Consider the following 27,977-nt stretch of genomic DNA (forward strand, 5'->3'; position numbering starts at 1 on the left):
GTCTTGGAGGAATGGGGAGATTTGGGCAGATGTGCACAATGGGGTTTAAGATTCCCGAGGGAAGCACCAGCAGGTGTGTGATTATGGGTGAGGCTGAAACTAAAGAGATTTGAGGATGAGCTTGGACACCGAAGTTGTCTGTGATGATGGCAAAACTGGAATGTGAAGAGCATGGAGCCAGATACCTATCAAGAGGGGCACCTGAACCCGTGAATCTCAGAGAAGCCCCCCGCATTGGCATAGGGGTACCCAGTAGTGGTGTGAATGCCTGCGTGGGGAGCTATGAAGTCCCTCACTGTCTTTTGGGTCCTGCAGTGTGCAGGAAGTAGGGCGTTCTAAGAGAGGTGGTGTTCCTGGAGAAGAACCGGGTTTCAGCTAAGGTGGGGATATGTTGGGAGTGCTTTGTAAAAGAACTTGGGGGTGGGGAAAAATATTGGAAAAGAAGGTGGGATATATGGGAGGAATCCACAGGTTAGTACTTCATTCAATTGAGCAAATGTTTACTGAGCAGTTACCATTGCCAGACACTGGGTATGGCAGCAGGAAACGCTCCCTGACCTCGAGATACTATAATCCCACGGGAGAAGCTTGAAAGAATGTGGACATGATGTTGGAGAGAAAGACAGTGGTTGTCTGGAGTCTTGCATCTTGTGGGTGACCAAGGTAATAGCAAAGCGGACATGTTTGGATCAGGGGTCTTCAGGTTATAATGTATTCACTATGGAGGCTTTTTAAAACTTTCTTTAGGGTGAATTCTATCAAGTTTCTAGTGAGAGCACTTTAACTGATACTTAAGTACAAGAGACTATAGAGTGTAGAAATGAAGAGCTTGGATTTGAGGTCATTCTCCCATTTCTTGATCAGATATTCAACATGAAGTGTTTGGCACGGAGCTCTGCCTGAGGCAGGCAGACGTTGTTGAGGATCTTGGTTGCACCACTTATGAGGGTGTGACAGTGAGGTGAGGGTCACTGTGTGACCTTGGGCAGCTTACTTAAACCATCTTCTGTAAAACAACTGAGTAATTCATGGAGTGAATGCAGGCAAAGCTGCCCTATGTTTAAAAAAAAAAAATTTTTTTTAAGCACAATGCCTGGCACATAGTGAGTGCTAAATAAAATTTATATATCCTTAGGCTCAATTTATTAAATTTTACTCTAGCAAAAATACCATAATATTAGTATCTCTATTTTCTCCTATAATTTACCCTACTTAATTTTAACTGGCCAGAGGACATAATCCTGCGTCTCTCCTACGGCTAATTCTCCTACCCCAAACTTGGATTGACATGACATTGTATTAATATTTGTGGGAAATGGAAAAGATTTCTCTCAGGGGTAACATCCTTTAGCTTTTTAGATAAAATTAGAAAAACAACTTTAGTCTCCCCTAGATTATAAATTATATTCTTTGACAGTTATTGTGAGAATAGATTGATCTGCCTTTTAAAATTTAACTGTTAACTTTAATCAGGTGTGTGTAAATGCAGCCCTCCCCCCCCCATCACACTGGACCAGTACTTCTAGGAGCTGATTGCTAGAAAGTGTTACTGTTACCGGATTCTGAGTCTCTGAGAGCCAGCAGTGTGTTTTATACTAGTCATGGGGCAGCCCCGGTGGCGCAGTGGTTTAGCACCACCTGCAGCCCAGGGTGTGATCCTGAAGACCCGGGATCGAGTCCCACATAGGGCTCCCTGCATGGAGCCTGCTTCTGCCTCAATCTCATTCTGTGTCTCTCATGAATAAATAAATAAAATCTTTATATATATATATTAGTCATTTGATTATGTTTTCTGATAATTTAAAAAATTAATGACACAACTTGAAAACCAAAAAGTGAATCTGGATCTTCTCTTTCTTTTACCATCTTCAGCCTTGAGTTACTAAAACCACAGGATGTTGAGTTGTAGTTGTTGCTTTACTAAAGCAATATAATTAAACTGCTAAAAAATTAAAATATAGATTAATGATATATTGTTTTCAGAATGGTAGAAAAAAGAGTTTTTTCATTTAAACACCAAATAGCTTATATAATTGTGTTTTTGACCTGTTTCAAGGAATATGAATATTCTTTATTGACCTCCATCAGAAAAGATAGAACTGGCCGTCTCCTTAGGTATTTGAAAACAATTCCAAGTTGTAGCTCCCATTTAAAAATAGATGTAGATAGTCTAATATGCTCATTGCATAATATAAAGTAACAGGGTACCAGACTCAAGGTGTTCCAGAAGAGGTACGGGGCATGCTGTGAGGTCATTTACAGAGCTTAGTTTCCACAGGTTGCTGAGTAGTAATCTGCAGTAGAAACTGAAAACTTACACTTACCATAGGTTACTTTGGTGGCTTTCTTTTTATTTATTTATTTATTTATTTATTTATTTATTTATTTATTTATTTATTTATTTATTTATTTATTTTCTTTGGTGGCTTTCTAACAGTAAACTTACTTTTGGGGCTCCTGGCTGGCTCCATTGGAGGAGCATGCGACTGCTGATCTCTCAGGATTGTGAAACTGAGCTTTGCATGAGCGTAGAGATTACTAAGAAGAATAAACTTAAAAAAAAAATTAAAAATAAAAGCAAACTACTACTTTCAAGTTACCTTTTTATTTGGTCTTTTCACTTCATTCAATCTCTTAGCCCTGTTACAGTGCAACTTTTCTTCCTTCAGTGCATTTACATGAAGGGGACAGTTTATTTCTCAGATTGAGAGCTGCTCTTGGAATTAGAATAATGAGAATGCTTATAATCCAGAATTATATTTTCACAGATTAAAAAATAAACATTTATGTTGTATTACATAGGCAAGGAAGGTCAAAGTTAAATGAAAGTAAAACTTTCTTTAGTAAAATCATCTTTTTAAAAGGGATTCTTGATGTTAAACTATATAGATGGTGGAACTGAAGTCTTTTGGATGCTTGTTGTAACTGTAGGAGAGTCACCCTGTGTGTCCCATCCCTGGGCAGAGTCACCCCTGTATGTCCCCACCCCCACCCCCAACAGAGATTCTGAGTCAGAGGTCATTATATAATGTGAAAGCAGCCTGTGAGCCCTGTTAAAAGCTAAACTGAGGCATATTAAAAATTTGAAGAGTTTATTTGTGCAAAAATTTATTTAAATCGTGCAGCTTCCAGTCTAGCAGATAGAAAGGAGCTCCAGGAGCTGTATAAAATTAAAGACTTGTTGGCAGAAGAGAGTGGGGACAGAGAGGTTCCATGAGGCAAAGAGGTCGGTTGGTTCCTTCAGGGCCACTTTCTTTCAGGGGATGGCGGGGGTTTGCCTCACTAGTGCTGACTAGATGGTTCCTGATCAAAAGTCGAAAGAATCCATCTCTGGCACAGCTGGAACTGTGATCAAGTCTCAGTTTGGTGACCTGAGGCTTAGCGTAAGTGACTATTTTCGGCCTTTTGTCACTTGTGGGCCTTGTCTTTTCACAGTCCCAAGTGTTTTTCAATGAAGTTGTAATTCCCAGAGCTTTTTTCTCCTCACTTTTTTGGTTAAAGAATACATTTCTCTAACAAGGGAAGTAGCCTAAAAGTGTGAATAAGGATCAGTTATTTTGGTTATGAACCTTACTAGTCTCATTTGTGAAAGTAGATGATGATGTGGTGCTAAAATGTGCACAGCGTCGGCTGTGTGCCAGGCCCTCATGCTCAACTCTGCTTTCCCTGGGTTAATCTATGAGAATCACTACCACTGTATTTGAAGGACATTTTCTTATTATTGCCATTTTACAAGTGTGGAACCTGAGCCACAAAGAGTTTCACATGCCCAAGACCATGTTCTTTTTATTTTTTAGTGTTACTAATTTATTATTTAATGGAATCAACTAGGGGCACGTGGGTGGCTCAGTTGGTTAAGCGTCCAACTTTTGGTCTCCATTCAGGTCTTGATCTCAAGGTCTTGATCTCAGGGTCATGAGTTCGGGCTCACATTGAGCTCCACGCTGGGCACGGAGCCTACTTTAAAAAAGAAAAACAGAATCACCTAGTTTTTACCTCTTTTGTTAAATAGGAGTGCTAGCTCTGTTTCCTTGGTATAACTTTCATCCTGAATTTCGAAATTGTATTAAATATTTTATACACTAAATTCCAACAAAGTAGAAAAAAAGCAATTGTTTAATTTCTAGTGCTGGCATTGACTACTCTTCCAGGTGAAACATGTAACTTGTTGTTGTTTAATAACATCCCAGGTATTCCTATATTTTAATCAGTTCATTGTCCAAATTTTCTGTGCCCAGGTTTACAAAATGGTTTGCATTCTAACGGTTTTAGCAGTCAACTTGAATGATTTAGATTTCTTTTTCTTTCTTTCTTTCTTTCTTTCTTTCTTTCTTTCTTTCTTTCTTTCTTTTTCTTTTTCTTTTTCTTTTTCTTTTTCTTTTTCTTTTTCTTTTTCTTTTTCTTTTTCTTTTTCTTTTTCTTTTTCTTTTTCTTTTTCTTTTTCTTTTTCTTTTCTTTTCTTTTCTTTTCTTTTTCTTTCATCAGAGAAAGGTTTACTAGAAAATTCTCATCCCGGGGTGCCTGGGCGGCTCACTCAGTTGAATGTCCAACTCTTGGTTTCAGCTCAGGTCATGATCTCAGGGGCCTGAGATTGAGCCTTACGTGTGGATCCATGCTCAGTAGGGTGCCTGCTTGAGAGTCTCTCTCCCTTCCCCTCCCCCACTCACACAATTACTCCCTCTCTCCTTAAAATAGATAAATCTTAGAAAGAAAAGAAAAGAAAAGAAAGAAAAGAAGGAAGGAAAGAAAAAAAGGAAAGGAAGGAAAGCAAGCAAGCGAGTGAGCTGTCATCCTGCAGTGTCAACCGGTGTGGCATGTGCTGTGGTACTACCTACCACTTATTAAAACAATCCAGGGGAAATATACTTTTTTCTGAAGCGATCCTTGTGCAAAATGTAACATAAGCAGTTTCTGGTCTGTCCTGTGCTCTGCCTCTGGCCCTTGACCTGCTTATTCAAATTAATTCCGATCTAAAACTAAGTATTATCCCCTTCCCTTTTCAAGGGGAAATCTGAAAATACTAGGTTGCCACCCAAATTAATGGAGAAGTACCTAGAAATAATGTATGCTGTGATACTATTTGTTTTGATATGAAATTAACTACATTTTAGAAGTGATTTGCTTGCACTTTAGTCATGGTTTTTATTTCATTTTGTTTCTTCCTGGAGAGAGGGAGGGGAAAAAAAACCTTTAGTATTGGGAAAAGTCACTTAATTTATACCGTAATGACTGCCATCTGTATATTTTTCAGGGGACTGCAAATCTAACAGAAGCTGACTGATGCAAGTTTCCCGAAGGAAGATGTTAAGAATTGAATAAGTCATGTTTGCTTTGTGTGCAGAATTGTATTATTAAATATTATACTTATTTGCGATTATGGATTCTATAAACAACAACAGCAAAAAGATGTAGTTATATCTGTTTGTATACACTGAAAACCAATGAGACCAGCACATAAAGCAGTATCTGAAAATGTAATTTGTGAGATGTGATGATTTGGAAGGGATAGTGTAGGCATGGGTGGAGAGCCAGGGCGAGAGGTGCTGGTTTGCTTATTCTCTCCATTTTAACTGGAAATCAATTCCAGCTCTCCTGTATCTATAGCAACAATAAGTCAGGATTGATTTTCTTTCTTTCTTTCTTTCTTTCTTTCTTTCTTTCTTTCTTTCTTTCTTTCTTTCTTTCTTTCTTTCTTCCTTCCTTCCTTCCTTCCTTCCTTCCTTCCTTTCCTTCCTTTCCTTCCTTTCCTTCCTTCCTTTCCTTCCTTTCCTTCCTTTCCTTCCTTTCTTTCTTTCTTTCTTTCTTTCTTTCTTTCTTTCTTTCTTTCTTTCTTTCTTCCTTTCTTTCTTTTTTTCTCTTCTTTCTCTTCTTTCTCTTCCTTTCTTTCACCTTTTTAATGATGAGGTTATGTCTCCCACTGTATATTAAGTTCAACTGGTAAAATTTTTCTAAAATGGTCTCCTTGTGAATCAATATCCATGTTTCTTATAGCTGTGATCAGTGTTATATCACTGATCATTTAAAGATTTTTAAAAAAGATTTATTTTAGAGAGAGATCACACATGTGTTGTGCACTCAATACACATGAGTGGGGGAGGTTAAGGAAATCCTCAAGCCGACTCCTCGCTGAGTATGGAACCCACAGCAGTGGCTCAGTCCGAGGATCCTGAGGTCATGACCTGAGCCAAAATCAACTGACTGAGCCATCCACACGCCCCTCATTTAAAGATTAAAAAATAATTAAAAAAAATATTTTATTTATTCACGAGAGACACAGAAAGAGGCAGAGACATAGGCAGAGGGAGAAGGAGGCTCCTCGTGGGGAGCCCAGTGTGCGGCCCAATCCCAGGACCCCAAGGGTCATGCTCTGAGCCAAAGGCAGACGCTCAACCACTGAGCCACCCAAGTACCCCTAAAGATTTTTTTTTTAATTTTTATTTATTTATTTATTTTATTTATGATAGTCACACACACAGAGAGAGAGAGAGGCAGAGACACAGGCAGAGGGAGAAGCAGGCTCCATGCACCGGGAGCCCGACGTGGGATTCGATCCCGGGTCTCCAGGATCGCACCCTGGGCCAAAGGCAGGTGCCAAACCGCTGCGCCACCCAGGGATCCCTAAAGATTTTTTAAATGATAAAATGGGCACATGCTCATGGGGAAAGTCAAGTAGTCTAAAAGGGTACTAAAATTACTTGTTTCTCATGCTGTTCCCACACCCAGCCCTGGAGATCACCACTGTTAACATTTTCTTGAGTACTCTACTGGACATTTTTATGCCTCTGCATATTTAGTTGGAATTAAAATGATACCGAACTTTCCATGTTGTCCTTTTCACCTGACAGTATATCCCGGACAGCTATTCATGTCCTCACATCTAGAAGTGCCTCATTCTTATTTTAATGCCTGAATTGTATTCCATTATATGGGATGTATTAAAATTTATAGGTGTTTAAATTTCAGGGACGCGTGGTTTTGCATAATCATACCAGTAAACCTATAGGATATATTTCTAAAAGAGGGATTGCTTAGTAAATGGTACGAGCATTTATACAGGTATTGTCAAACTGCCCCCTAAATTGGATATTAATTTATATTCTCCTTTTATGTTTAACATAGTGTGAAACAGTATTGTAGAATTTTTAAATGTTAATCATTTTAATAGGTCAATTATGTTTTCAGTTGGCATTTTAAAAAATTTATGAGTGAGGCTTAGCATTTTTTCATTACTGTTGACCATTTGTTTTTTTTTTTAGTCAAGTGCCTGTTCAGTTTTTTTTACCCGTACTGATTTGATAAGTGTTTGAGCTTGGAGGTCAGACGGCTTTGTGTTCAGATTCGGTCTTTGCCACTCACTAGTTATTTAACCTTGAGAGGGTTATTTCATCTCTTTGAACTTCACTCATAGGGTATTGTTTAGTGATTAATGAGATAGTGCAAAATGCTTCACATTTCCTATAGTAAGAATATATGTTTGCTAGCAGCATTACTAATACTACTGAGATCTTTTAAAAATTAAAAGTAGTATTTGTCAAATGCCTTCATAGCATTCATATGATCTTTTGATTCTTCTAACATAATGATATGGTGTTGTGTTGATAGATTTTCTAATATTGAACTATTCTTTTATTCTTAAGATGAACTCTGCTTGGTTATAACATTAATTACTAATCTTGTGCTTGAAATGTAATTAAGACATACCAACTATTGGACAGCCCTGGTGGCTCAGCGGTTTGGTTTAGCGCTGCCTTCAGTTGGGGGTGTGATCCTGGAGACTCGGGATTGAGTCCCACATCAGGCTCCCTGCATGGAGCCTGCTTCTCTCTCTGCCTGTGTGTCTGCCTCTCTCTCTCTCATTCTCTCTTTCTCTCTGTCATGAATAAATAAAATCTTAAAAAAAAAAGACATACCAGCTATTATTTTAATATAAATCAAAACACATTTTATAACGCAGAATCAAGCTCTGAATTTTAGGTCTATTTCAGAGAGCTGAATGTTGTTGAATGTGTTTTCCTGATTTAGGTGAATAATTAGGGATCAGAGCTAGGAATGACCTATTTAGGAACTGTTGGTTGAAGCACCTGCTTATCCCAACAAGACGCGTTTATCATGATTTGGATGTACTTTCCAGGTCTTGCCTGAAGTGTCACCTCCTGGGAGAGGCATGCTCCCCGCCGCCCCAAAAGGTGTCACATGTCTACTCCTGGAAGAACCAAATCACCTGATAGATTCCCCGACAGATTGACATGCCATTAGTTGAGGATTAGCTCCTGAAAGAATCTGCTGAGAAGCAGGCAGCCAGAGGGAAGCTTGCTAGATTCAGACTTTGCACTCCAGATGGGCTAAGGGACTTTGGAGCAGTTATTTAACTTCTCTGGGCCTCAGTTTCCTTATCTAAAAAATGGGGATGATAACAGTACCTTACACAAAAAGTTGATGGGAGGATTACCTGACATATTTTAAATCAGAGAATGTTGAGGTAGTTGGCAGCCACAGTTTAGTTGATGGGAAGGTTTGTGAGAAGGCTAGTAGAAAATAGGGTTACAGACCTAGGAAGAACAGGGTAGGGTGGTGGGGCTTTGAGGGGAGCTTTTGGTGGGGATTTGTGTAGAGGCCTGGAGTTTATTCTCATTCACAGACAAGTTTAAATGTTTATTCTATTTCATCCTGATGCTTTTTGATAGCTTAAACCAAAGATACCAATCTGTTTTTCAAGGTTTACTTCTCATATAATGCCTAGGCACGTGGCATTTATTTAGTTAATCACAGCAATTCTACAAAGTAGGTCTTAATAGCCACATTTTCAAGATGGGAAAAACTGCATTTAATAATGCTTGGTAATGTATAAGGGTCAGGCAGTTAATAAGTGGCAGGAAAATAAAAACAGCTGAGATGTGCTTAGGTCTGTCTGAATCATGTGTTCTTTCTCTACACTGTAAATCAGTTACTTCTGTATAGTCACAGATAATAATTTATATTCCTGCCTTAACAGATGAATTAATCTCCCTAACCAGCTGGTAGAGGCAGGAAGCCTGATTAGTGCTTCCATTGTCATAAACACCAGGCACAGCTTTACAAATGAAGAGTCAATAAATTGGAATGGTTTTCTGTTAGTTTTCCTAAAGCTAGAGGCATGTTGTGTATGGTAAAACAAAAGTTTAATACTTAATAAATGAGTTGTTTGCAGGGTGCATGTGTCATTTTCATAAAAACACTAAGACTGTTTTAAAAAAAAATACCAACCGGTGGTTCTGAAATCCATGGAACATTAAAAAAAAAAAAAAAAAAAATTGACCTAAAGCTGACTTTATTCTGCTATAACAGCAAAATTTGGTGGAATAGAATAATTTCAGTTTTGCAGAGGACCTTTATCATTTTTATTCTCTGGTTAATATCCTAGATGAGCAAGCATGGATACTCCCATCAGAGCCACACGTGGGCCTTGACTTTGGTGTCACCTACTTTTGTTATTAGAATTTTGTTGAGTTTGAACTTGTTATCTTGTAAGTACCACTTTTTTTTTTTTTTTTTTTAAGATTTTATTTCTTTGGCAGAACAGAAGCAGGGGGAGTAGCAAAGGGAGGGAGAAACAGGCTCCACACTGAGCAGGGAGCCCAATACAGGGCTCGATCCCAGGACCCCAGGATCATGACCTGAGCCAAAGGCAGACATTTAACCAACTGGGCCACCCAGGTGCCCCAAATATCACTTTCTAATCAATGACTGCTCTGTGGTTTTTATTCTTAGTTACTTTTTGGCAGTTGGTTGGACCTTTTGTTATTTTCTTTTCCTTGTCCAGATCTTTTTAAACCAAGGTTCTCCTTCATTTCTTGGTTGTCAGTAACTGAAACGTACATTGAAATTAAACAAGCAAAAATGGGAAGTTTATTGAAATCGTGGGGGTGGGGTGCTCTGAAAGTCATCTAGCCTTCTGGAGGGCAGGCCTGAAGCTGGGCCTCGGAAGGAACTAGAATCTGGGTTTTGAATACTGTTAAGAATCTCTCTGTCTCTGTCCTCTGATCCTCTTTTGCTGTAGGCTGCTCTCTCCATGAGGTTGGGGATAGGACACCACAGCTCTACACACTCTACAGCAGCGGCCACCAGAAAGAGACTGACTTGGTATTCTCTGTGATTCAGGCCCCCCCAGGCCAGGGAAGGGTTCTGATTAAACTAGTCCACCCGTCTTGGCTTGTTCTGGACGCTCTCATTTGTCCCTCTGGGGACCACAGAGGGTTTTGAAACCCTGACCTCATCTGAGACTAATTTCAGCCAACCCATTTTGGATTATTAGAATCTTGTCTGCCAGATGATTATTAGGTTGGGCTGGCCACCCTGAGGAAGCCCTCTATATTCCCTTGTCCAGGGCAGCTTCTCCGCTGGCCCACTGAACTTCTTCTCCAGCCTCAGGTGACATCTGCAGTGGATTCCCTACATTTACAAATCAGAGAAAGTTGATGCACCCTCTGTCATTCTGTGAAGGAAGTTCAAGTCACTTGGTTCACCACCTGCTTACAAGGTGGCAGGTGACCCATGCGGATGTGTCTTTTTTCTGTTGAGAAACATCACCATTTTATGAGCACATAATACTTTACACACAGAATGACAGTAAATAACAATTTAGACAAATGTCATTTCTTTTTAAAAGAATGGAACTATTATCTCATATTATCAGTTCATCTAGCTACAAAGGAATAAAGCCCCAAAGAAGAAATAATACTTTACATTTATACCACAAATTTTTCAAAGAGATGGAGTGGGAGGCTAAAGGTCACTGTAATTTTCTTCTTACAGGCTGTGTTTTTTGATATTCTTCAGAACAGTAGAACAGCCAACCACCTGGTTCCCTTCTATTATGCAAAATTATTGCATTTTAAAATCAGATTGGGTTTTTCCCCCTAGACTTGCAAGGGTTTGTAATTTGGAGGGGTCGTCTCTTTTTTGTGCATAAATGTTTTTGAAATGTTTACGCTCTGGTAACTATAGAAGAGATTGACTTCATATCTGGTTGGTTGTGCTGTCGCGTCGCTTAAATTAAGCATTTTTTGTTCACTATTTGCAAGACAGTGTTCTGCACACACTGTGAGATTGTTAGAGGTAAGACTTAGCTTTGTGTCCAAGCCTCCTGGAAGAGCTGACCGTGTACCCATGAACTTGGACCCATCGATGTGGGGGTTGGGAGCCAGCAGTTAAGAAAGAATTCTTGAGACCTTTTCCTTTTTTTTTTTTTTTAATTTTTTATTTATTTATGATAGACACAGAGAGAGAGAGAGGCAGAGACACAGGCAGAGGGAGAAGCAGGCTCCATGCACCGGGAGCCTGATGTGGGATTCGATCCCGGGTCTCCAGGATCGCGCCCTGGGCCAAAGGCAGGCGCCAAACCGCTGTGCCACCCAGGGATCCCTTGAGACCTTTTCCACACAAACAGGTGCTTTTTTATATCACAGAGAAAGGGCCCATGGGCAGAAAGAGCTGCCTTTCGCTGTATGAAGCTGGTGGTTGTATGCTTGGTGCCCAGGAGGGAGGAGACACACAGGGAGTATTAGATCATAAACGTTTCTTTGAATTTCTGCCCATAAAACTACTTTGGCAAGATTTCTCTGGTGCTTATCATTCAGCTCGATATTAACTAGCAGTGAGATGTACAGGCAGTCATGAGACCTTTTAAGAATGAAGCAGCCAGTACGTATTTGATCCTTATCGGAACAATACAGGAGGCTCTAGGTTAGCCTTCTGGGCTAAAGGTGCACGTTTTTCTGCTTTTGCCCTTCATCACTGTGAGCCATTTGGAGGACAGCACAGCAGATTTGGGTCATGATGAATTCCACTATACACATCTATACACATTCTGCAGGCAGTGTGAACTCAAAGGAGCAGCTAGACATTCCACTCTGAGTTTATGCCCTCAGTGGGTGAGGAGGAGATGCGAATTTCCTCCCCCTCCTTGCTTGCTCAGTTCCTACATGCCTCTTGGAGTATGAGCCTTTCCAGGGTTTAAAGGTATTCATTTTCATACAATGTAGCTTCTAAATGTAAGCCAGCAATAACTTCTAGCCCTCAGCACAAGAAAAAAAGAGCAGATAAGGTGCATTCTGTTTTCCTAAATAGAAGGGAGCATTTAGTCCTGACTCGTATGCTTAGGGAAAATGACAGGAGAGAGAGGACGTTTGTGTAGAGTTTTGAGGGAAGAGTAGGCTTTTGATAAGTGGGAGTGGAAGAAATAAATTTCTAGTTGAGCAAACCATGTGAAATGATATTAGGTTGAAGTAATAGTGAATATTCTAATAAGGTTAGCAATGTATGGGTTTTGGTAAGAGTTTGGGCTTTATTCTGTATGTTGTGGGAAGCATTATACGTTTTTGGGCCAGAGATACATCATGCCCAGGAGTGGTCAGGTTGGGATCCTGAAGTCTCAGAATGGGTCTGTATTATCCTCCTCACCTCTTTCACCTTGATCATTATGCAGCAACAAACTGAGAAGAGGTGGTCTCTTCCTGGGGATAGCCACATGTAATCACCAGACTGCCTTTCCAAGGTGCATGAACTAGGAGGAACAGCCCATTGTGCTGTTATTGACATATGCATTGTATATGTTATAATCCCAGCAGTGCAGTGTTATAATTACTACTTTATGAAATCTTGTCTTTTAAAGTAAAAAGAGGAAAAACCAGCAAAGTATGTTTATATGGTCTTTCCTATTTACTCACATGTTTTCCTTTTCCAGTGCTTTTTATTTCTTCCTGCCAATTTGAGTTAGTATCTGATGTCATGTTCTTTTAGCCTAAAGGCTTCCTTTAGTATTTCATGTAGGGCACATCTGCTAGCAACAAATTTTCTCAGTCTTTGATTAACTGAGAATGCATTCATGTCACCTTCATTTTTCAAGGATACTTTTGCTGGGTATAGAATTCTTTGTGAAACCGTTTCAGCAATTTGAATATGGTATCAGTGCCTTCTGATCTTTATGGGTTCTTTTTCTTTTTAAGATTTTATTTATTTATTCAACAAAGAGAGAGACAAGCAGGGGGAGCAGGAGAGGGAGATGCAGGCTCCCTGCTGCACAGGTAGCCCAACACAGGGCTCTATCCCAGGACCATGACCTGAGCTGAAGGCAGGTGCCCAACCAACTGATCCGCCCAGGTGCCCCAATCTTTATTGTTTCTGATGAGAAGTTAACTATTATTTTATTGTTCCCTTGTATATGATAATTTTTTTTTGCAGTTTTAAAGATTTTCTTTATTTTTTATTTTTAAACAATTTATGAAAATGTGTTTAAGTATGAATTTTTATGTGTGTGTTTATGCTTGGCTAAGTTTCATTGAGATTCTTGAACCATTAAGTTAATGTTTTTCATAAAATTTGGGAATTTGGGGGCTATTGTTTCTATTTTTTTCTCCCCCTTTCTTATTTTTTGGAACTGCAGGTTAATGTGCTAGATGTTGTCTCACGGGTCTCTGAGACTCTCTTCACTTTTATTTGTTCACTTTTTGGTCTCTTCTACAGATTGAGTAGTTTCTCTTGCTCAGTTTTCAAGTTCCTTGATTCTTTCTCTTGCCAAGTCAAACCTGGTGAGCTGATCTAGTGAATTTTCTATCTCAGTAGGCTTTTCATCTCTAGAATTTCTTTCTTTTCTTTTCTTTTTGTAATTTTTACCTCCTTATTGAGGTAAAGGTATTTGTTGAGTCATTGTTATCACACTTTAATTCTTGAAACCTGATTTCTTTTAGTTCTTTGAACAGTCACTGCTTTGAAGTCTTTGCTATTTATTGACTGCTGTTTTCCTGAATATGGGTCACACTTTCCTGTTTTTTTGCTGGTCTTTCCCATTCTTATAAGTTTGCTGAGAGCTGGCATTTTGGATTATATTTTATAGCAATTCCAAATTCTGATTTCTTCTGCCTCAGGGTTATTGCTATTTTTTGCTCAGTGACTTTCCTAGGGTAAATATATAAACTCTGTCTCCTCTGAGTATGGGGCTACTAATGTCCCTGCTTTTTTTTTTTTTAATTAAAAAAAAAACAAACAACATTGGCCTTGGCTTTCTAGGTTTAGCTCCTATGTGTACATCGCTTAGTTATCTCTCCATGATTAGTTAAAGGTTACACTCAAATGCCTTGAGCTGATGGATCTGTGCTTGATTTGGGAAGCATGTTTAAATTTCAGATAGTTTTAAGAAGTGCCCTGACTTTTAACTACCATCTTGTTCTTCTCCACATATGCTACAGGTTTAAGGACAGCCAGGGATATGTGGATGGCCTGGGTCCTGTCTAGTTTCTCCTGCATGCCCACAGAGCCTTCCATTCAGCCATGGACATTTGAAGAGCTTATGAAGCTTCTCTTTGCTGTCTCATTTTTGGGGGTTTAATTTCTAGTTAGTCTTTTGATCTGTTGCTTGCTGCAGCCAGAACCATGACCTAAGGTAGGCAAGGTTCTAGTCCTCCTGTTTGTCTACCTACAAGACCACCATTACCAACCTTGCTGCTGGGCATTGGTTCTTTTGTGCTCTGCGGTCAATCAGGTTAGCCTCCTGCAGCAGCAAAACTGGTAGAGTTGCCTTGGTGACTGAGCTGGAGATGGGGGATCTGGGATAGCAGCTCCAAGCAAGAATGCTGTGGAGTCCCTGTAAAAGAATAGAAATTATATATAGCTGTCTGTCCCTAGTTCCTGGCACAGAGCTCTTCAGTGTCCCTCGTAATTTCCTAAGTGGTAAGAGCATTTGGAGCATCTTTTGTACTAATATTTGGTCTTTAATTCTGGCTTCTGACACAGAATTCCTAAATCCTTTGGAATTCCCTGGGTGATAGGAGTGTCTTTTGTTCTGGTGAGGTGACTCTTGGTGGGCTTCTGGATGCCTTAAAGATGGGGGCTAGTCCTCAGAATGACCAAGCAATGATTAAAAGCTTAGAACTTTTGGCTCTATCCTCCATCCTCTGGAAAGAGGAGAGGGGCTGGAGATTGAGTTATGATCAGTCATGCCTATTTGATGAAGGCCCCATAAAAATCCCCAAAGTACAGGGTTTGGAGTACACCTCTACATGTTGGAAGGGTGGCACACTCTGACTATAAGGACAGAAGCTCCTGTGCTCAGGACCCTTCCGGACCTATCCTTATGTTAGCTCTTCACCTAGCTGTTAAACTGTATCCTTTATTATATTCTTTATTATTTAGTAAATTGGTAAACATGTTCTTCTGAGTTCTATGATGAAATTTGAGGAGGTTGTGATAACCTGCAATCTGTAGGCAAGTCAAACAAGCTGTAGATAACCTTTGTACATACTGCTTGCAATTGGCATCTGCAGTGGGGGGTCAGTCATAGGGGACTGAACCTTTACCTTGTGTGATCTGGTGCTAATTCCAGGCAGTTGGTGTCAGCACTGAATTGAATTGTAGGACACCCAGCTGGTGTTGGAGAATTAGTCATGTGGAAATCAACCCATACTTTGGGTGTCAGATGTGTTTTGAGTGTGGTCATTAAGTAAATGAAAGACATGCCAGTGTTTTCTCCTGTGTTCTCCCTGTTGTAACTTGAGGTGCAGTAGTTTTATACGAATAAATGCTTCTACATTTGTTATATGCCTTTAATCTGCAGAGACCTGAAATGGTTTTGTTTTTTATTGGTGGAAATTTTGTCTTGTTTTATCATTGCTCTTGGGGTGAGGATTTGCATACTCTTCACTCTCTTGTACTCCACCTCTGAGGGTGTTTTTTTAAGTATTCAAGGTGTAGAGGAAGCCATGTTATTGTAAGTTTGAGGTGGACATTAAGCTGGTGTTTTGGTTTCCACAGCTTTTAAATATAGGAAAATAGCAAATGATGGACAAATTCTCATTTGTTTGAAGCTCTCTATTGCTGCTCATTTTTGTGTCTCAGTGACAGTGTTCCACTGGTGCCCTGCACGTGATGGTTTATTTGTGAGGTGTGAATTGTTCTTGATTTACAGTCACTTAAAGAGGAGTGGTATACAGATGAGGGAAAATCGTTTTTAGAAACAAAAACAGAGAAATGAATTGTTAAGTTATGAAGTTTTACTCTAAATTTCTGTCTTTTTAAAAAAATTGTAGTCATTTTTTATTTGAGAGGAAGAAGAGTGTGCACTTGCTGGGGAGGGAGGCAAAGGGAGAGGGAGAGAGAATCTTTTTTTTTTTTTTTTTAAGATTTTATTTATTTATTCATGAGAATCAGAGAGAGAGAGAGAAAGAGAGGCAGAGACACAGGCAGAGGGAGAAGCAGGCTCCATGCAGGGAACCTGATGTGGGATTCGATCCCTGGTCTCCAGGATCACACCCTGGGCTGAAGGCAGTGCTAAACCGCTGAGCCATCCAGGCTGCCTGGGAGAGAGAATCTTAAGCAGACTCTCTGCTGAGTGCCTAATATGGGGCTCGATCTCACGACCCTGAGGTCATGACCAGAGCCAAAATCAAGAGTCAGACATTTAACCAACTGAGTCCCTAAATATCTCTCTTGTTAAAGGGGAACAAAAACAGTTGGGTTGTAATGAATCAGGGCAGTTGAATAAAATGTGTGGTATAGCTAAAATGCTTTTGTGACAGAGGGGCTGTTTAATAGTGGAAATAACAGGAAAACATTTATAGCCATTTTTTAGGTAATTATATGTTGGGGATGATTCAAGAACCCACCTGAACGAAGGTTTATATTGCTCTTTTTTGTAGCTGAAATGTAAGCAATAATGGTAGATCATTAAAACTTTTAATATTTTGTTGCAGGAAATAGTAACATATTAAGTGAAATCTTCAATGACTAAATAATATTTGGAAGGCAGTTTTAAGGAAATTGTAATGATTGTGTGTAGAGTTTGAGTCTTAGTCTATAGATTTTTAAGGTAAGAATGTTTTTTTCTTAAGTAATCTATATGGTTGATTTCAGTACTCTCCGTTTCCCTTTTAAACTCCTCATGGAGAAGACAACAGAGGAATCCTTGAGCTTAGGGCAATCAGGTGGTTTCATTGGTTATTAAGACTCTTCACAATACTCTGGTTTTCTCTCTTAGCATCCGATGAGATACATGTCCCTGTGTCCTTGAAGTTAGGAATGGCTGTGTCACTTGTTCTGGGAACTGTGATTATATATTTCTTCTTGGCAGAAGGGATGAGTATCACTTGTAGGCAGAAGCTTTACAAGTGTAGGGAAGGAAAAATTCTCCTGTACCTTCTTTGGGTCTCTGGCTGGGCCTAAGAAACTGACAGAAGAGTAACAAGAGAGGGACGCCTGGGTGGCTCACTCACCTGAGTGTATGCCTTCAGCTCAGGTCATGATCTCAGGGTCCTGGGATCAAGGCTGACATTGGGCTTCCTCCTCAGGGGGGAGCCTGCTTCTCCCTCTCCCTCTGCTGCTCCTCCTGTATGTGCTCTGTGTCAAATAAATAAATAAAATCTTTAAAAAAGGAATAATGAGAAATTACACACATTTTATTGAACTTTTACATGTTTATGGGATCCTTCACAAGAAAATGAAGACCCAAACAAGTGACTAGAGCAGGAAACTTTCATATTTTGGGCAACAATAAATCTATGAAGGATTGACAAGACAAAGGGGTTTGAGCTCCTGGTAGTAAATGGTTAAGGGTTGTTTATATAGACTTCTCACCCTAACTTCCTTGTCTCTGGTGATAAGGATGTCCTCCTCCCCCCTGGTACAGGGAAGGTACTTTTCACATGGGAGATTTCAGGGCCAAAGGGCAAGGTGGGAGAAGTCAGAGTGACCTTCCTGCTTCTGATGTTTTGTCAGACATCTTCAGTTTAATATAGTCAAAATGAGGGTGCCATGTTTTGGGGTGCTATATCTAGAACCTGTCAGGGCCAGCAAGCAATTTGCCATTGCCTTGGGGACTGGTGTTTCCAAGTGGTGGTGGGGCTGTCAGCCTGCAGGCTTCATGAAGATGACATGGAGCAAAGTACCCACTGTCCTGAGATGGACCCATCCTGTGAGCAAGAAATAAACTTCTGCTTTAAGTCACTCAGATTTGGGGATGCTTGTTACTGTTGTGCAAGCCAGCTGTCCCAACAGATGCAGTTTTCCTAGGTCTAAGATGAAAAGAAAACTCTACTTTTCTCACCACTAAAATGACTGTTCCTTTCCCAGCCATTTTTGTTACCATTTACTGTGTGCCAGTTGCAGATCTAAGGGCTACAAATACAGCACGGAACACATACATAGTCTCTTCTTTTCTCAGACTTGGTTGCCTTGCCCGTTAACTGCCGGGGGGCTTCTTTCTCTGCGAAGCCTTCTCTGTCCTCTGAGCAGCTGCCCACTACTTTCTCCTCTGTGCTTCTCCAGCATTCTTTCACTCTGCAGCTTCTCCCGAATTCTACAGACTTTTTTTTAAAATGATAAATAAGAATTCCGATGCATCCTTTCACTCGAATGTGATTTGAGATCAAAATGTGAACTTCTATGTTGTGGATGCATCCAAATGCCTTTGCTCTGGGAGTTCAAAGTTAGGATCCGCACTGATGTGTCAGAGCAGGTGTGCACCACACTTTCAGGGCAGAAACATGGATGAGGTAGGGGGAGGGGAGAGTCTCTTGACTGTCACTGTGCCTCTTCCCTTTACTTCACTGGGGCTAGCACATCTTATCCTGGTGCTTCTCAGTCTTATTTTTATCATTGGCTCTCCCCCAAGTCTTTTTTAAAACAAGATTTTATTTATTTATTCATGAGAGACACAAAGAGAGAGGCAGAGACACAGGCAGAGGGAGAAGCAGGCTCCAGAGCCTGGTGCAGGACTCGATCCTAGGACCCTAGGATCATGACCTGAGCCGAAGGCAGACGCTCAACCACTGGGCCACCCCGATGCCCCTCCCCCAAGTCTTTGTAGGCTCTTTCCCTTCATCCCTCCCACTTACCCCACAATGAGATTTTAATAGCACAGGTGTACTGTCTGTGTATTGTGTGTATTTATGTGCTTTACCCACAAAAAATTTTAAAAAGTAATTTTTTTGCCTCCTCCCCCAGTTAATCTTAAACAAGATTAAGAGAATGCATGCCTTAAACTAGTATTTGTAAAGGTAATTTTTTTTCCTTTTGTAGGAGGGCATTTCCACTTCAAAAGCTAAGTTTAACCATCCTGATGCAGAATTATGTTGTCTCATACACCTGTGCTTTTATCATGGCTTTCTTTTGAGCTGATTACCATTTAAATAAGTATGCTAAAATCTTAATGGATTGAGAACATTGGAAAAGTAAATTTTATGTATTTTCCAGAAGGCAGTTTTCTTCCTATGCTAAAAGCCTGTAAACCACGCAGTTTTTCTGTACAGGCCACATTGGCTTTTTGCTCCTTCAACAAATATTTATTGAGGGTGTACTGTGCACAAGGCTGTGTGCCAGTTGCTGAGGCCCAGTGGAATAGCTCATGGAGTTCAAGCTGGTTCCTTTATGCTTTGTTAGGCTGAAAGCTAGCACGGGTTATATAAACTTGTCCAATGCAGAGCTGTGTGTACTCATTTTTATACATTACCAACAAGTATAGTGGCCCTGGGAGTTGCCGTCACCCCTGTCTAGTACAGTAAGAAGGGTGCTTGCTCTGTGTCCTGGGCCCCTGACACAGAGCTCCTGGAAACCCTTAGCATCTCCTAAATGAGAATAATTTCTTTGGTGCCTAGTGACTCTTGGTGGAGGGGCTTCTAGATAGCTTCAGAATGAGGGCTGCTTGCCAGAAAGACCAAACTTTGGATAGAAGCTTGCATTTTTCAGCGCCACCCCACCCCCCAGCCCAGAGCCCCCACCAACCTCCTGGGAGTGGGCGGGAGCCTGACACAGTTAATCACCATTGGCTAATGTTTTAATCAGTTGTGACTGTGTAATGTAACCCTAGATGACAAGAGCTAAGACAGCTTCCAGAGGCACCTGGATGGCTTGGTTAAGCGTCTGCCTTTGGCTCAGGTCATGAGCCCTGTATTGGGCTCCCTGCACACTGGGGAGTCTGCTTCTCTCTCTACCCCTCCCCCTACTTGTGCTCTCTCTCTTGTTCACTCTCTGTCTCTCAAGTAAATAAAATCTTTTAAAAAGAGAGAGAGAGCTTCCAGATTGGTAAAAACATTGGAGGGGAAGGCACTGGGAGGGTGGGATACCCAGAGAGGACTTAGAGGCTCTGTGCCTGTCCCCTATACCTTGTTCTGTGTCTCTCTTCCATTGGCTTTTCCTGAGTTTTTTCCTTTCTAGTGAACTGGTAAGACTAAGGTACTTTCTTGAGTTCTTTGAGTCATTCTAGTGAATTACAGAACCAGAGGGAAGGGGTCGTGAGAACCCTAAGTTTATAGCTAGTTGTTCAGATGTGTGGGTGTCCTGGGAACTGAGGTTAGCATCTCAAGTGGAGGCAATCTTGCAAGACCCAGCCCTTTGACTTACAGGATCTGACACTAAATTCAGGTAGATACTGTTAATTAAATTGAATTGTGAGATGACCCATTTGGTGTCAGTCAGAGGGCTACTGTTGGACAACATGTAGTTGCTGTCATGATGGGGAAAGAAAATCCCTTAACTCTGTCTATCACTGCAGTTGACCCTGAGCAACATGGTTTGAACTGTGCGGGTCCACTTAATACATGGATTTGTTTTTGGTAGGACATAGTATGGTGCTGTAAATGTGTTTTCTCTAAAGATTTTAATAACATTTTCTTTTCTCTAGCCTTTTCTATTATAAAAATACGATATAGAACACTCATAACATACAAAATGTGTTAATCACCTGTTCGTGTTGTCAGTATTTTTCTGATCAACAGGAGGCTCTTTGTAGTTCTCAGAGGGTCAAAAGTCATATGTGGATTTTTAGTTGCATAGGGGGTCGGCACCCTTAACTCCTACATGGTACAAGGGTCAACTGTGTGCAGCTCTGTGTGTGTGTGTGTGTGTGTGTGTGTGTGTGTGTCTATGTGTGTGTTGCATGAAAAGATTGAGGGCCAAGCCCTAAAGATACAGAGTCAATATGGTTCTCACTTCCTGTTCTGTCCTGCAAACTGACAGGCATCTGGCTACACAGTGCATGCATTTCACAGTCTAGCGTGGGAATTGACTTAAGTTCTTGGACTATTCTAGATAACTGATGTATTGTCCAAATCTATATATACAAACATAACAGGAAAACCTCAATGTAGGGTCCACTGGAAGAATAAGGCTCTGTCCCTCACTACTGTGTAATTGCCAAACAAAGAAGGGAGTATACAATTTCAGGCTCAATTTCACATTGCCCAGGAGGGATAGGGTAAATATATTTTAGGAAGAATACAAAGCAGCTTGTATAATCTAGAGGCTTTGGTGTGAGGGTCCTTCCAGACATAGAACTTTTCATCCATTCCTTCCTTGTATTGATATTTATTGAACTTCCAGGCTCTGTGCCAGGCACCTTGGCGAACAAGATAAAGGGTTCTCATTTCACTCTGTTCCTTTTTCTTGGACAAATGGTGTTAAGTCATTTTAGCAAAGGACAGCTTTTAATTCATTCATTCAACTTGTGTTAGAGAGTGTATAATGCAGGTAGACTCTTAGGAGATATTTAAAAAAGACAATCATCTATGCCCTCAAGGACCTTGCAGGCCTGTCTGTTCATTAATCAGTCATTCAAAAAAAAAAAAAAAAAAAAAGTGTGCATTGAGCCAGGTCAGTGCTAGGGAAATAGAAGGAGGACCAGGAGCACATAGTCCCTGATGGGCCTGGAGAGGGAAACGGGTAGTAACAACTTTGGTAGAGTACAGTGTGGTAAGAGATGACAGTGAGCTCTGCCCATGGTATTGGGACAGGGCACAGGGAGTATGGATGTGGGTTTTCCTCAATTTGCTCTGAGGAGGTAAGGCTGTTGTCTTGACTTTTTAGCTGGGGCTGGAGAGAAGGGATGGATGGCTTGGAAAGGAGGATGTGGTGGGAGCTCCAACCCCAGAAAACAGTGGAAGTAAAGATAAGGGGTTGGAAGGCACATGACCAGGTACAAGACTGCAGGTGTTCTATTTGCTCTGGCCGTAGGAGGTGGTTGGTAGATGAACTGGAACATGGTAAAACATTGCACATAAACGCCAGCAACTGAATCCTGGTACTACTGATACGGCAAATAGTTCAATGAAATGGGCAGCCGAGAAACAAAGGAGTGAGAAAGCAGATACCACAAATCAGAAAGGGTGTTAAATAATACTGGGACAATTGAGAGTTATTTAGAAACACAATAGATTCTTACTCCTCCTGATTTTTAGTCAGAATATAGGGGCTTGGAACTTAGGAATTAGAGGGTTAAGATTTCCCTCTGTGAATTAAAATGTAAGATCAACAACTGAAGTGTCTTACCTACTGTACCACCTCATTGAATATATGGGTCCCATTACCAGGGCTGACTGCCCGGGCCCCCTATTTACAAAGGTCTCAGAGTTTGGTCTGATACTCTCTTGTTGCTCTCTTGAAATTCTGAATTTTTGAGACTGAGGCTGTGTCTTCATTTTGTACTGAGCCCTACTAATCAGGTAGCAGTCCTGCCTATGAGATTGGTCATCTACGGAAGCACAGTTTCAGAGCCAAGCTTTAGAAGTAAATGTCCTCATGCTTTTTTGGAAAGTGGGAGCCAACACAATTAAAGTGTCTGGGCCCCATGATAAGGACCATCTGTACGGTCTATGCGGAAAACTCAAGCTGTCCGAGACGAATGCCACCAAACATTCATTTTATTAGACAGACTCTCTTCCTCCTAGCTCTTTCTCACCAAGCAACCTTTTAATTGTGATTTGGCTTCTTCCATGGTCTTCCTGTGGGGAGAGAGCTGGTCATGCTGATTTCCATACTTGATTCAGGGAATTAGTTAGTTACTAAGTTGGCATTCTGGTGATAGGCATCAGTGAGGTTCTTTAACAGGAGCCTGCCCCTGAGAGACCAGTCCCCTTCTGTTGGGTTTCTGAGACAGAAGGCTGAAGTCCAGGCATGATGCCGGTGAATTCACCAGAGTCCAGCGCAGAACAGTAGTTAAGAGCCAGGGCTCTGGGGGTCAGCCAGACAATGCTGGGATCTGGTATTGGTCCTGTTATACTAGAATGTGTGATCTGGCCCAAGATACACGTAAAACGCTCTGCCCTGGTCTTTCACCTGTCAGGTGATAGAAAACTGATCTATTTTAGAGTTGTTGTGAGATTGAATGAGAAAATATACAGTAGGTCAGAGTTTTTCAACCCTAGCACTGTTGACATCTGAGCCAGGGGATTGTAGGTTGGGGGGAAGGGGAGCTGCTCTGTGCATTGTGTGAAGTTTATTAGTATCTTTGGTTTCCCTCAATAACCAGTGACTCCCTAAGCCCCCACAGTTGTGACAATAAAGATGTCTCCAGACATTGCCAGATGTCATCCTAGGGGGTAAAATTGGCCCTGGTTAAAAATCACTCACTCACTGGCCAAGGTGTATATAGAGCAATGCCGGGAGGAAAGAAAGCTAATGTCAGGTTTTATAATAATGCAGTAATAGTACTAATCATGATAATACTCTTGATGCATCCTGAAGCCCCTGGAAAGACATTTGTCATCTTTTCACCAATCCTCTGTTCTTTAAATTTCTATGTTAAAATTAAATGTCTATGGCAGAGTAAAGTCCATATGAATTAAAGGGTAAATGTAAAAAAATAAAATCTACTTTTAAAAAAACAAAAGAGAAATAATCTTTAGATTTGCAAATGAAGAAAGGCGTTTCCTAGGAACCCACGGTGTTTTTGTGATGTTTAATGCTGAGTTTAAATCATATTGGGGAATTTTCGTCCTTGATCTCATGGCATTAAAAGCAAGCATGCATAGCTATCTGCGACAACTTTATAATTACCATGAAAAAGCAAACTGGGTAAAATGATTCTGAGAAAGATAACAAAGTGGTGTTAAGCAACTAGCGTAAATCAAAAGGAAAACCAAGTGCATACAGAGATTGCTCATAAGGACAAAAGGCAGAAATAGAGTCAATTTACAAACATTTGAATATAGTTCAAATTCAAAGTAATTTAAAGATTTAAATGATTTTTTCATCTAAAGTGGCAAAGATTTTAAGCAGTAACATCCATTTCTGTTATATAATTTAGAGGAGTCTTCTTACGCATTCTTTGTAGGACAGTGGGTACATACAGTCCCTCTAGAAGAAAGCTTGGTAATCAGTATGGCTGAAAAATTGTCATACCTGTTAGCTCCTAAAAATAACATTTGGGAATAATTCCTATAGCATTATCTGAAATGTAGGCAAATATTTATGCATGAAGATGTTTATTGCAAGCTTGTTTTAAGAGAAGCCAGCTAAGTGTCTAACCTTAGGAGAGTGGTTAATTATAGCTTATGGTAAACAATTGGCTGTCCTTAAAACAATTTTTGCAAAATATTTCTAATGGTATGTGAAATTCTTACGGTGTTAAATGAAAAAAGCAAGTTTTAACATTGCATATGCAGTATGAACTCAATTCAGAATAAAGACTAGAAAGGAATATGAACACATTAATCGTATTTGCTCTTGGAAGATTGGGTTATGGATAATTTATGAGAGGTGCTTGTAACTGTATAATTAAGTTGATCATTTCATAGTAGACTTAGCTTTTTTTAGTGTGTGTTCTTTAAGTAATTTTTAGATCTTATACATTTCTGTAGCTTAGAAATGAAAGTAGAAGAGGCGAAGCTATGTGTCTCTGAATAACAGAAAGCATTTGCCATCGTCTTAAAGCGCAGCTTTATATTTTAATAAATAAATTCATTATAAATTGCAATAAGGAATCAATTTTTGAGTGTAAACTACTTGCTCTGGATGAAATAAACTAATGTTGTTTTATACCATGATTCTTTTTTTGTTCATTAATTTTTTAGGGTATATTTATTGTATGTTTCCTGATGGAAGAATGTCCATTTTTATTTTTATAGTATGTGCAGAAGCTTATAATCCTGATGAAGAAGAAGATGATGCAGAGTCCAGGGTATGTAATTTACTTAAGAAATTAATTTTAAATTATACTCCAGTATTAGATCAGGAATATAATAATAGAAAAGAGGCTCACAGGCATATAGATTGACAGGAGGCATAATGGAATTATTTTGACTGTTCCTTTTCCTAGTCTTCTCTCTGATACTCCTACTTTAAGCTCAATAGAATTACTTTTCTCCAAAGAGAAAGAGTCTTACTGTTTGGATAAAAAGAAAGATGAACATAAAAACTCACTGCAGTTGTGGCTTTCTTTCTTTTGCAGAAATACAGCCTGGTGATGGAAAATGTTTTTAGTTCTCTTTCTCATAGCATTAGTGTGATTTTTCTGACAGTATTTCTAGTAAAGAAAAATACTGGGGAAAACCTTCATTCTGTTTCTACTAATTTATAACAACAGAAGCTTATTCTGAAACAAAAAAGAAATCACAGTAAAATTATATCTAAAGTGTCACTATAAAAGTTCTTACTCTTTAAAATCTGTGAGTCTGTTTGCTCAGAAACTGATTGCTTGAAGGTCATAATGTTTTTGTAAGAATTTGTCCAGTTTTGTTTGAAGCAGTTTTTTTTAGCTATGTCCTTCCTTCACCTATTATTTATTTAGTAAAAAGTAAACTAAATAGGAGATTACTGTGCCTGGAAATGGAAAGGAATAATTTACCTTTTTTTTTTTTTTTTTTTTTTTTTTTGAGTACTTATTTGGCAAAAGCTCTTCTTTTCTGTTTGGCCTCAAAAGATAAACAAAAATTTATTTCTGTAGCTCTGACAAATACTTAAATGAGGTTGAGTTTTAATATGGAAAAGCAAATACTTTGTTCCTAAGTTATTACATCATTAAGCTCCCTGAAATATATGTAAAATCCATTGGTAGAAAGATCAAGAATCTTATCTCAAAGGTCTTGAGGGAAATCCCACTTCATTCCCATACCCATGGGGATGCCAAGTGAGGGAGGAGCTCACTGTTTGCTACCAGAACATAAATTAATTTGATAATGTCTATAAATTCTAGCCTGAAATTATGCTTCTTTAGGATTACGGTGCCGTTACTAACGTGTAACATGCTATTAGTACTTCATGTAGTCAGGAAAACTAGACCTTCCCCATCATGTACTTGATTTACGTATCTACCAGAAACAGTAATGGATGACTTTGAAGAGCACACACGTCTTCATATTTGTGTATTAAAGGTAAAGGATAAAACTTAGTAATTGAGATGTTTGATGAGCTGGTTTAATTAGTAATCCAAAATGAAGGACATTTCAAAAGTACAGTCTAAAAACAATACACAGGGATCCCTGGGTGGTGCAGCGGTTTGGCGCCTGCCTTTGGCCCAGGGCGTGATCCTGGAGACCCGGGATCGAATCCCACGTCGGGCTCCCGGTGCATGGGGCCTGCTTCTCCCTCTGCCTGTGTCTCTGCCTCTCTCTCTCTCTCTCTGTGTGACTATCATAAATAAATAAAAATTTAAAAATTAAAAAAAAATAAAAACAATACACAGTATCTCACAGACTGTCAGCTACCATTTGACCCATGTGATAGGTTAAGGGATTCCCTGGGTCACTCCAGTTCATTCCTGGAGGCAGTACCAGTTACGATAGATTCATTTGGCTATGTCAACAGAACCCAATCACATTGAGATAAAAATTCAAAAAAGAAAATACTGAAGAAAACTGTTGGATGTAAGCTTGTAAATCTTATAGAATCCCAGAAAGTATTGGGGAAGAAAAAAAAAAAAACAAACGAGTAAAGAGACTTTGCTACCAGTTGCTCTTATTGCTGTGACTCTCAGCCTAAAGTTTCAGTTTCCCTGGGAGAGTTTCTCACGGACCCTGCTTTGACTAGGGGGCCAGGAACAAGAAGTGCAGCCTTGGCTACTGGACACCACTTTTAAATGAAGACAGTTCCTAGAGAAGAAAGAATCTTTGTGGGTTGGGCGTTCACTGCCAGAGTTGTCCCCTGTAACACCCTCCATGTTACTTTTAGTCGTTTTTTTTTGTAATTAATTATTATAATTATAAAGTGCTTCAGGCTTTCCATTAGTTTGTTCTCTAAACATGTTCCTAAAAACAGCACTATTTTTGGGGTCTTAGATACTAAAAGGTAAATGACATCAGAGCCCTGGGAAATGATTACTACAGATTTCAGAATTAATTGGCCCTAAGCAGATATTGGAAAATGTCTATAAGGAAAACATATATTTTGATAAAGTACCATTTGAACATTTTGTATTTCACAGACTATGTGTCAAATCCGTAAATCTCAGATTTGTATAAATATTTATTCTTTGATAGAATTCAAAAAAATTTTACATACTTAAGATGGAATTTGGAAAAAAATCATAAATTAGATTTTGTCTTTAATAAGTGAAAATATAGGGGCACCTGGCTGTGTGTCAGTTGATGGAGCGTGCACTTCTCAATTTTGGGGTTCTGAGTTTGAGCCCCCTGTAGGGTGTAGAGGTTACTTAAAAAAAATCTTAATGAAAATATGAGTTATATATATATCTAACATGTAGCCCTGGTAGAGAAGAAATGGTTAATTTTAAGAATGGGTCATTTCTTTGTTGTGTTACTCCTCAACATTTTGGGGGAGTGCCTTCTGCATATCTGGCTGGGTGCTAGGGTATTTGGTGGTGAGCACCGTGGATAAGTCCCAGCCATCTTGGGGCTTAGAGGCTAATAGCAGAATTAGACAACAAGCCAGTAAAGTAATGAACAGTTATAAAATATGAAGTGCTAAAATGATGATGAAAGAGTCTAGTAATTAAAATAAAACCAAACCCCACATGGACAGGGTCCCTAATTAGATGGAGTGGTTGCAGCAGTTGGCAGTTCTGAGTACAGGCAGGTGTGGCTGCGGGCTGGGTGGTTGAGGTGAGGGTGGAGAAGGAGGGACAGGGATTTTAAAGCTCAGTAAATGTGATAGAATCCATCCAGCTGTTCTCATTTAACTTTTTTAAATGTTCCCTTTAGCTCTGTGTAGATAATGGACTGGACAAAAAGGAAACTATCTTGTACAGATACCTCCTGCTTAGCAAAACAGATTGGCAGTGGTTT

General features: G+C 39.8%; 1 protein-coding gene across 5 annotated transcripts in view; it reads left to right on the plus strand.

Annotated features, from left to right (window-relative positions):
* PRKAR2B (protein kinase cAMP-dependent type II regulatory subunit beta) overlaps nucleotides 1-27,977 on the plus strand; it is a 92,645-nt gene that overhangs the window by 33,957 nt on the left and 30,711 nt on the right. For 2 of the 5 annotated variants that reach the window (XM_072791552.1, XM_072791554.1), the window contains one exon: nucleotides 24,810-24,916. In XM_072791552.1, coding sequence (XP_072647653.1) covers nucleotides 24,810-24,916 — 107 coding nt within the window. Of the gene's footprint in view, nucleotides 1-7,380; nucleotides 9,504-24,809; nucleotides 24,917-27,977 lie in introns of those variants that run through there. The other 3 variants (XM_072791553.1, XM_072791556.1, XM_072791555.1) reach the window with 2 other exon arrangements.

Source organism: Canis lupus, chromosome 21 (genome assembly GCF_048164855.1).
Source record: "Canis lupus baileyi chromosome 21, mCanLup2.hap1, whole genome shotgun sequence".
In the NCBI taxonomy this organism is placed as follows: Eukaryota; Metazoa; Chordata; class Mammalia; order Carnivora; family Canidae; genus Canis; species Canis lupus.